At 42.3% G+C, this 11,584-nt stretch overlaps 1 protein-coding gene across 1 annotated transcript; it reads left to right on the forward strand.

Moving 5' to 3' along the window:
* The first annotated feature begins 5,234 nt into the window (after window positions 1-5,234).
* On the forward strand, window positions 5,235-8,201 carry si:cabz01093077.1 (C-C chemokine receptor type 8). The gene is made up of 2 exons (XM_063198349.1): window positions 5,235-5,321; window positions 6,442-8,201. The coding sequence occupies exons 1-2, from the start codon at window positions 5,317-5,319 to the stop codon at window positions 7,550-7,552; spliced, it is 1,116 nt and encodes a 371-aa protein (XP_063054419.1). The 5' UTR covers window positions 5,235-5,316; the 3' UTR covers window positions 7,553-8,201.
* Window positions 8,202-11,584: the final 3,383 nt, after the last annotated feature.

Here is an 11,584-nt window from a genome sequence, read left to right on the forward strand (position 1 = left end):
ATTGAAACAATGTGATGTATGATAATGGCTGATTTGCCTTGTTTTGTCTTCACTCCTTTGAGCAAACAGTCAAGAAGTGGGTTAGTGTGCCGTCTTAAAGTGCATGACATCATCTGTGTAATCGAGGGACCTCCATCAGTCACTTGAGAAATACAACATCCAAGTCCAGAGTCAGACTGTGATTAGCGATGCACCAGATTCCTTGCGAGCAGGAGGTCTGAAATGCAAGTGCTCTCACTTGCACAATGCTGCTTCCTTTCTTTGTTTCCCCCCATAGGCCCTGGATGTAGATAATAACAAAAAAATGAAACTTCACATTTCACCTAATTTTAGGGAAATAGCTGAATCCTGCAGGGCACTGTCAATACAAAGTCAGGCATGCAAAATATTGTCCCCTGTGAGGGTACACATCCCAGGATTGCCTCTTCCTCCCTAATAGAAGTAATTTAATAATGGATGGTGGGCAGAATTAATGCTTTTCACTCTTTTGATGATATTGTTAGACTGTACATACAGTATTTGTATTTTGAGGTTGCATAGGTGTTCATGGTCAGTAACTGCAAAATAACTGCCAAATAACTGCCTCCCACCCCTACTGCTGACGTCGGATCTGGGCCTCTGACACCACCTGATTTCCCCTCGCATGCAGCATGCATCTATCAAAAGCAGGGCTTCGAACCGGTTCAAGGAACGAAAACGAAAACCAGAAACTTTTTGTATTTTAGAGGGAACAGAAACGAAACCGGAAACGTTATTATTTTTTATGTTCTGGAACGGGAACACTTATTTAAAAATAATGGTAACCGGTTAATACCGGTTAATACCGTTCCTCAAACTAAAAAAAAAAAGTCATTATTTTCCTGCGCACGTTACCATGACGGCTGAGGTTCGCGACCTGTGTGACATCAGACATTCTCTGACTGAATGGAGAGAGAGATGTGGACTACAAAGTCTCCACTCCACATCTTAATTAAGAGAAACCACTGTCATACAAAAGGACAGAGTTTGCATTGCATTATTGTAAGACATTGCAGGGAAGCGCGTGTAAAGCGCACCAACAATGTTCGGCGTTATTGGGCATCCATGGCCGCTTCAAATATGCACAAACTCACAATGTCCATCATAGTGCTCCCCGTGACCCAAGTCAGCGTGGAGCGCACATTTTCATCATTGAGGTTTATTTTCTGCTTCTCCGCTTAGGTCGTCCTGAATGATAAAATTCTGGAGGATATTCTTTTCATCCGCTTGAATAAACAGTTTTGAATGTAGGCTGACTCATTCGCACTTCCGTCTTTCTTGGTTAACGTCAGTTAGGCCTTTGGGGAGTAATCAGCTGACAGGAACGAAATTAACCGTTCCGGGAACAATATTTTTTGGTTCTAACCGGTTCGGGAACGTCAATTTATTGGCGGAACTCAGAACCGGAAACGTTATAATTCCGTTTCTGTTCGGAACGGAACGTTTGGAAAAAAATAACGGTTCAAAGCCCTGATCAAAAGCAAACCAATGCCCACTTCCTGTGTGTCAGAAGAAGTTAACCATTAGTAGCGTGATCTTGAGTGTGGCACTGGACATCCCCTCTGGGAATGGTGATTGGCAGGTCACACATGACGTTGGACCTAGAATATGATTGGGCAGGACCGGTGATATACAGTTCTAAGATGTGGTTCCTTGGCATAAGGGACTGTACGTCCCCCCTACTCCATCATACTTGAAACAAGGTCACATGACGCAGCTGGTGGCAGCTGGTGGCAACCTTCACTGATGTTTTCTCTTCTAGTCTATGCAATGTTTCTGCCATCCAGATGTAAATGTAGAGATGTGTGTGTGCGCGTGCGCCCACATGCATGCGTGCGTGCGTGTGTGAGTGTTTGCTTGTTAATTATTTTTTTTATCATTTCATGAAATTACATTTTTTTAGTTGATTCTACTGCAGTTCTCTCTTTGCTGACACCTGCTTGATCTGCACTTTAAAAAGTGGTTTATGCCTATGTCTCAGTCATCTATGCATATTTTAATTTATGTCTGAATGTATTGTATTTGTATATGTATTTGTATTGTGTTTTGTATTTGCACAAATATTTAGCTTTTGGCCATCTTGATGTAATTTGTTAGTCATCAGTATGAACAAAGACCTATTTCTATAGTGTTTTTTACGTTATTCCCATAGAAAAATTATGTAAAACTTCGCCATCAATGGCTATGAAAATCTTGTGTGAGATACAATAAATGGGCCTCTTTTAAAGTATGTGTTAAATCCTATGTATAAACACACACACACACACACACACACACACACACACACACACACACACACACACACACACACACACACACACACACACACACACACACACACACACACACACACACACACACACACGCACACACACACACACACACACACACATTCAAAGAATTTTTAAGGAAGTGAGAGTCCGGTCTTTCGAAGAAGAGGCACTGAAGCAACTGAACAGGCCCCCAGTGCCACAGGGCCTCTTCTCTGCACACACACACAAACAAACACACACAAACACAGACACAGACACACAGACACACACACACACACACACACGCATGCACGCACACAGACACAGACACAGACACAGACACACACACACACACACACACACACACACACACACACACACACACACACACACACACACACACACACACACACACACACACACACACACACACACACACACGTGCGAGTGTGTGTGTGTGTGTGTGTGTGTGTGTGTGTGTGTGTGTGTGTGTGTGTGTGTGTGTGTGTGTGTGTGTGTGTGAGAGAGAGAGAGAGAGAGGGGGGGGGAGTAGTCAAGAGTGAAAAAATGAAAGAAACTGCTGTGTGACTCAGATTCTGAACACTGGCATATCACAAAGTGTTGCATGCGTTTACATGCCACACACTCACTGAAAACAGGACCAATGGCTGTGTAAGACAATGGTGCTGCTAATAGGAAAGCCTGAGTCAAAGGTTGAAAAGAGAAGGGAGGAGAGAGAGAGAGAGAGAGAGAGAGAGAGAGAGAGAGAGAGAGAGAGAGAGAGAGAGAGAGAGAGAGAGAGAGAGAGAGAGAGAGAGAGAGAGAGAGAGAAACAGAGACAGAGACAGAGACAGAGACAGAAGCAGGGCAATTTCTGGACAGAGAAAAAAAAATCAGTCCAGAAATTCTTAGTCATACTCAAAAAAGAAAAAAAGCACCACGACTTGTCAAAAATTTCCATGGTTCAATTTCGCAGACAAACAAACAACAGAAAAAAGGTCAAGAAAGGGAGTAAAAGGCAGACACACTTTATATAACACACTACATAACTACTATATACATAACTACATACATAGTTATTTTTGGACTTTGACTTCACTCAGTACATGAACACCTGAGTAACATTATTTGCATAGTCTCCTGTATCTTCCCAAATAACAAAAATATATTCGTATTTTGCATGGGGAAGTGACACTTTCAGACAATTTGTCTTGGTTACAATATTATCTTACAACACATTCAAAGATAGTCAGCTTCTTACAGCTAAACACAGTATGTCCACAGTGTATCAGAGGCTCAACACACAGAAAGAAACCGTGTGCACATTACATTTGTGAATTTGTTGAACAGACTGTTTTTGCGGCAACTGCGGACAGTCAGACAACCGTTTATGGCACGCAGAATGCTGAGGAAGTCAACAGCACATCAGCTTTGAAAAAAACAACACACAGGAGTGAAACCACAGGTGTTAGAGCATGACACCCAAGTCAGCACGACAACACGAGAGTCTGTCTTAGCACTGATCAAGTTAGTCTCTGAAGTCAGTCAACCAGTTTGCCAGAAGGGCAAACTGGCCTATTGATCTAGCAATGTGCTTTGATTTATGAAGTGTATTTTCACAATGTTACACCACGTCTGGTATTATCACATTTGGCGGGTTTCTTTCATGTTTTGATCATCATGTGCACAGAAAGTAATAACTAATAGGCCTATGTGAAATGAATCTGGAAATGAAGTAGGTGTTGAAAATCCTTGAGGTTTGTTAAACTGTGCTGTGAGTTGTAGATACTTTTTCTGTCACCATTCTTCTACTTAGTTGGCTATATGTATAGGATCTAAACATCCTGTTAACACTATTAAACGCTGTGACGTGTCCCATGAGCGTTACGCCCCTTTTTGGGGGAAAACATTGGGGGATAAGCCAATGCAAGTCAATTCGTGGTGTTGGGGAATAATGAACGAAAGACAAGGACCTGTAGACAAGCAAGCAAGGCATTTGCCCCTGGGCCCAAGGCCCTCCTGTAGTGGTGGTGGAGGCCCCATTGTGACCTTGGCAGGTAGTATGGGGGGCGCTATCATTTTTCTCCCCTGGGGCCCCGTGTGCAATTACTCTGCCACTGACCACAGGGCTTCCTCAGTGCTGTGGTGAATAGCATTTTGGGTCATGCAGCAAAGCCACAACGAACAGCAAAGTCATTCACATGATTGCAACTACTGATATTTCATTTACTCAATCAGATTATTTATTGAACATGACAATAAGTGAAACCAGAGGGAGCTGAGAGCCATTCATTTTGAAGTGTAACTCAGACCACATCATCACTTTTACTAAGGAGTTTTACCAGAAAGCCTATGAGTAAAAAATACTGTGTAGTTGTGACAAAAAACCCTACTTGACTTATTATTAGTAGATGCTTCTCAGACGCAAAGCAGCCACAGTGTTTATAAAGCAATTTGCTGTAGGATGAGACAAAAAAATTCTGCCTGTTAATGTCAGTCCTGCCTAGGTAATTGAACTGGCGATTCTACTGTTGTCTTAAGTAGCTGTAGATTATGGAAAAGTTTTGGTCAGTCATGCTGCCCTTACATGCTGAAATCCCCAACAGAAAGGCCACGCTTTCCTAGCTGATGACTGGTGTAGGTGGGGGGCTGCACATCTGAGCAAAGCCAACATTTATGAGAAGGTGAAAGTTCGTCAGCATGCTGGTTTTGTGTGCGTCTCTATTTATGTGTGACTCAGATGGCTGTGCAAGAAATGGTCCTGTCCCATGAACACACAGACAGTAGTTCTCTCTCTCTCTCATATACATGCACGCACACACAAACACAACCAGGGCGCCGCACAAGACAGGAAACCCCCAACCTTCTTATGTGCAAGGTGTATCAAGGCAAAGAAAGTACTGTATGAGAGTGAGCAAGACAATGCTCCCAACAGGAAACTTCATCACCTTTGTTGCTGAGAAACAGTCTTGGCTGCAGTCACATTCAGCTTCATCTGCATCGACAGAATATCAAGAGAGGTGTCTGACAGACCTACGAAGGCATCATGAAGTAAGTTGATGTTCAATCTTATAGCTCAGGTAGTTTGTGAGACAAGATGAGAACTATACAGGGAGGAAAAGCACAGGGTACAGTGATGATTGAGGGCTTTGGTGTATTTTACAGTTAAGGGGTGTCTTCCAGATGTAGCAGAGAGGAATGCAGTCAGGTGGCCAGGTGAAGATCCTATTGTGTCAGCAGTAGGTTATATCTCTCATCAAACCACAGTAATTTACAAGGTGAAGGATTGGGCAGAGTGAGAGGGTGTTAGTGTGTGTGCACAGGGGAGTGTGTTAGTGTGCTGATCATCTGTGAGACTGAGGGGTCTGTGGTGGGATGTGGTTGGAGTGAAAGTGTGATCGCTTTTCTTAAGATGAACCGGGCGATATGTGTAATTACATCTAGTACTATGAAGTCAACTCTTACTGTAAGACACCACCGAGTTAAATGGTACGATTTTTAAATTGCGTTTGCCGTTTGCGTTTTTTGTCTGAGGTAACTTACACCTGAAGAACAACAGTCATTCTTCAGCATTAGGATATAGTAGGCCCATGGAGGTTATCATATTGTAGTTTCTGAGTTTGCTTAATTTATTCTGACATATTTTGGCTTGTAAATGTCATCATTGTGTCAATATAGCTTATACCAGCTTCGGTATCCTTTGAAAGCTCTCAAACGCGTGTTCAAGTAAGTGTCCGAAGAACTAGAAGATGTGGTAAATTTGGGGGTTAATGATGTTTGCTGAAATAGATCTAACCTACAAATACAGTCTTACCATTATTAGTTATAATGCGTCATTGGAAATCTAGTTCAGTTTGTCTTAGCTCCATAACAGGATGTGGAGATGGGTCATCATTCACAGCAAATCTGAAAAACACCAAAAATGTCAAATTATAGTTGTTTTTGACTGCAGAATTCCCCTTGTTATTCTCATTTTTACAAAAGGGAAAATGTAGGCCTATTACACATACTACTTTCTTTTCTGTTACAAAGTACAAAGAAAACATCGAAAAGTCAAGTTTAGAGGTGACACATTTTAGGACACCCAGGATGTTGCATCAGCTAGCTACCTAGACTGAGCAAGGTATTCCACCCATGCCTTGTGCCTCTCTCACTTTCCTTCCTATTACAGCACAACAGTGGCGCTGCCAACAACGACAACGGATTACTATGACAACCACACCCAGTCCACAACGGATTACTATGACTACTACAATGACAACTACACACAGTCCTCAATGGTGCCCTGCATCATGGAGACTGACCTTGTGCTGGGGCCCATCTTCCGCCCGCTGCTGCTTTGGGTGGTGTGTGTGTTGGGCTCGCTGGGCAACGGCCTGGTGCTGTGCGTGCTGCTGCTGAGCCGTGTGAGGGGCATGGCTGACGTGTGCCTGCTCAACCTGGCCCTGGCAGACCTGTTGCTGGCCCTGCTGCTCCCGCTCTGGGCGCACACTGGCACCGGTGAGGACGTGGCCGGCTCGGGCTTGGCTGCCGACGCCCTCTGCAAGCTGAAGATCGGCGTGTACCAGCTGGGCTTTGCCAGCGGCCTACTCTTCGTCTCGCTCATGAGCCTGGACCGCTACTTGGCCATCGTGCACGCCGTCCGCTCCTCCGCCGTGCGCAAGCTCCGCTACAGTCTGCTGGCCAGCGCCACCGTGTGGGCCATCTCCGTCAGCTTCGCCGCCATAAAGGCTGCGTTCTACGTGAGCAAGGAGGGTCAATGCGATTGGAGCTACCCGCCTGAAACCGCCCGGACCTGGGTCCTCGCTCACAACTTTGTGGAGGTGGGCCTGTGCCTGGGCCTCTGCCTGCCAGTGGTGACCTTGTGCTACGTCCGCATCCTGGTTGTGGTGCGGCAGCAGAAGAGCTCCAAGAAGGACCGCGCCGTGCGGCTGATCTTCGCCATCGTGTGCGTGTTTGTGCTCTTCTGGGTGCCCTACAACGCGGCCGTGCTGGTGCAGACGGCGGTTGACCTGATGGAGGTTGAGGACTGCGAGGTGAACCAGCGCCTGGTGCTGGCCTTGGAGGTGACAGAGGTAGTAACGCTGACACACTGCTGCATCAACCCAGTCATCTATGCCTTCGTCGGGGAGAAGTTCAGGAGGAGCTTTGCTGATATGTTTGTCAGGTGTCGGCTCTGCAGGAAGCTGTGCCCCTGCCTTGCTCCTGACTCATCTATCTACTCTAAGCCTTCAGACTACGAGACCTCAAACACTCCTGTGTCGTCATCACGGGTTGAGTGAACGTGTCATCAGACCATCAGACCTTTGAGTGTTCAGACTATGAGACTTCAAAAACTTCTGTGTCTTCAATACAGGTTCAGTGAACCAAGTCAAGTCAAGTCAAGTAGGTTTTATTGTCAATTTCTTTACATGCACTGGTCATACAAAGAATTTGAAATTACATTTCTTGCTTTCCCATGCAGACATAGACTAATCTAGGTAAGGACATAGACAGTATAGACATAGACAGTACTTATACATGGACATACGACAGTATGGACATAGACAGTGCTCATACAGACATTTAAAGTGCAAGACTTAACCACATTAACTGATGAACTTCGTATTGTTCAGACGTGTCAGACGTGGGCAAACTCAGGCCGGGGGCCACATGCGGCCTGCTCAGCCATTTCATGCGGCCCTCAGAGCCTTTCCAAGAAAAAAAAAATGCAGATTCATATGGTCACATTCTTAAAATGGCTACCTAAAACAAGGGTCTTGGTCTAGTGGTCTAGTCTGCATCTAGCTACAATTAGTAGGAATGGCATAACTGACAATGGTGTAATCATGTTGGCGTACACCATTTCTTATTATTGGCACGGACGAGTTGCCTACGACATCCAGCACTTTGACAACTTTCTAAACCCTATGCGGCCCTTGGGCCAAAATAATTGCCCCCCCTGGTTTATGTACATACATGCATATTTATTTACATCATAGATGAGCTGTGTAATAAGTGAAATAGGCTGTGAAGAGATAAAGTTTGAGATAAATACTATTTATCTGATAATGTGCTTTTACCCTCAAACAGTATTTGTTAAGTGTGGAGCTCATATTCCCTCCCTCTTACTGAAGTTGTACTTGTTTAACATTGCAATGCCCCAATATTGTACAGTGTCCATAGTGTAAATCATGAAGAGACCTAAACTGGGTGTTGAGCAGGGTGTAAAACTGCAGTGTCAAATCACCCAGTGAAGGCCAAAGCCTTTATCACAGGAAGATGCCAAATTACTTACCTAATGCTTTCATTGTACACATTTGTTGGAAAAAATGTAGGGAAATCTCAATGACAACAACAACAACAACATTATTCCTGCAATAACTCCTGTAAGTCATGACAACAAATATCTGTGATATACTGTGTAGCCTATATTTATATACAGTTAGGGCCATACATATTTGGACATCTGCACAATTTTCATGTTTTTGGTGCTGTACACCATCCCAATGGATTTGAAATGAAACAAACAAGATGTACATTAACAGCAGACTTTCAGCTTTAATATGGGGGTGTTTGCGTCCAAATCAAGTGAACTGTGAAGGAATTATGACATTTTCTATCAGTGCTACCCCATTTTTAAGGGGCCAAAAGTAATTGGACAGTCTAGTATTTATACATCAAACTTTCAATTTTTAATTATTTGGTTGATGCTATGGTGAGCTCTCTATTGCAACAGTCTTCAGTTCCTGCTTATTCTTAGGGTGTTTTCCCTTTAGTTTTGCCTCCAGCAAGTGAAATGCTTGCTCAACCGTACTCAGGTGAGGTGATTGACTGGGCCATTGAATAATATTCCACTTTTTTGGGGTAGAAATGGCTAGTGGCTTTCAGATGAAGCTTTGGGTCATTGTCCATCTGCACTGTGAAGCATTGTCCAATGAGTCCAGAACCATTAGATTTAATATGACATGATAATATAGCCTGAAAATCTTCAGAATTCATCCTGTGGCTTTTGTCGGTAGTCCTCATCATCAATAAATACAAGGGGATAATCGTATTGACAGATATGCATGCCCACACCATGACACTACCACCACCATGATTCACTGATTGGGTGGTATGCTTTGAATCATGAGCAGTTCCTTCCCTTCTCTATACTCATTTCTTCCCATTACCCTTGTACAAGATGATTTTTGTCTCCTCTGCCCATAGGATGTAACTCAAGACCTATACAGTATTTTTAAGACGTTGTTTGGCAGAGCCAAATCTGCTACCGCTATTTCTGATGCAATCAATCATTTACATCTTTTAGTGAACCCTCTGTATTTCCTATGGTGAAGTGTTCCTCAATGTTCTTGATCTTTTTCTTGATTGTTGCCTTGGACATGTCTCCACCGTTCACCTGGACACTGTTCTACATCTGGCCAACTGTTGGGAGATGGGTTTCTGTTCACCAGATACAGAATATTGTCTGTCATCCACAGCATTTGTCTTCCATGTCTGCCAGGTAATTTGGTGTTGCTCTGGTATTTCTTTTTTCCAACATTCTGAACTATTGAATTAATCACATTCAATGTTTCCCCATCTCTCAAATGGGTTTGTTTTGATTTTTTTCCACCTTATGATGGCTTGCATCACTGATGGTGACAGATGGACTTTGGATCTCATGGATATTCCGTAAAATATATGGAAATGCAAATGGAACACTTCAAATGAACTTTACAACCTTGTATTGACATCTTGGTGATGGTGTAGTATGGGAATAACACACATCTGACTGGAAAATAGCTGAGAAGCCTACTGTCCAATTACTTTTGATCCCTTGAAAAGTGGGCAACACACACAAAAAACGTTGCTATTTCATTCCTGTTTATGCGATATGGATTTTAACACCTTCACATTAACGCTGAGAGTCTACAGTTAATGCACAGCTTGTTTGTTTTATTTCAAATCCATTGTGGTGGGGTATAGGGTGGAAAAGGATGATAATTGTATATATTTCTGGCCCTAACTTTGTACAGTATATTAACGTTATCTCAGTCAAACAGCACTTGGAGGTTATTATCAACAACAACAACAACTCAAGACCAAACAAAAGGACTGACGGACTGATTTCTAAATTTTAAGTTAAGTTAAGTTAAGTTGTCTTTTATAGAAATACTTCACATTTTTGTAAACTCATCACAAATGCACTGCATCTGATCCCTTCAAATATTATTATTGAAACTGAACGTTTTGGTAATACAATCGACCCATAATGCAACAATAGCAACACTGTACGCAACAGAAAGTCATATACCATTGTAGGATAAGTATATGCTGATAAGGATGTTGTTGGTCAGAATACTGAGTGATCAGAATGTGTGTAAAGAATGGAGATTTTCAAGTGTAATGACTACTCAGTGATGCTGAATGTAGGCCTACTGTATATTGCCGTCTAAATAGGCTCAATGGATTGCTACTGTTTAATATTCTTTTACAACAGCAATAAATGTTCTACTGGTATCTTCAGAACTTGGTTAAATCTGGCTTGGAACTTATTTTTTTCCTCAAGGGCATATAATAAAAAAAACATGTTCCCTGTTATAGAAAAGTTTTACTTTCACTTGTGGAAGAGGAATAAGGAATAAGGAATTGATACAAGAAAGAGGAACATTAAGGAATATGAACCATATTTGTCATAAATCAGCTGTTTTGAAGCTTTTAAGGCGAGAGAAGAACTCTTTGGGTGGGCTCGAGTAACAAGTAACAAAATAAAACAAAATCTAACAGAAATCTAGCTTAGTGTCAAGTCAAGTCGGCTTTATTGTCAATTTCTTTACATGCACTGGTCATACAAAGAATTGAAATTATGTTTCTTACTTCCCATGCAGACATAGACATAGACTTTAGGAGCAACAACTTTAGGAGTGGACATAGACAACATGAACAGTACACATACATTACACCTACATTAGAGTACCTATACAATACACATACAGACATACTGTATGAAGGGCAACACTGGGCAACAGAAGACATACATAGGACATATATCTAAACGAGGTCAGGTTACAGTCGTGGAAGAAATTGTGAGACCACTTCGAAATTCTGATGTTACTAAGCCTATGGATAGGTATGTTTTTGAGTAAAACAAACATTGTTGCTATAAACTACCAGATATTAACTAACTTTTCCTCTGAATTTTGAATGGAAATATTGTCATTTAGAGCATTTATTCCCAGAAAATTACAAAATGATCAAAATGACACATAAGATGCAATGACCTAAAAATGGCAAGCAAAACAAAATAATATTAACTTAAAAACAACAAAATAGTAACACATTAACTAAGG

The sequence above is a fragment of the Engraulis encrasicolus genome, chromosome 5 (genome assembly GCF_034702125.1).
Source record: "Engraulis encrasicolus isolate BLACKSEA-1 chromosome 5, IST_EnEncr_1.0, whole genome shotgun sequence".
Classification (NCBI taxonomy): Eukaryota; Metazoa; Chordata; class Actinopteri; order Clupeiformes; family Engraulidae; genus Engraulis; species Engraulis encrasicolus.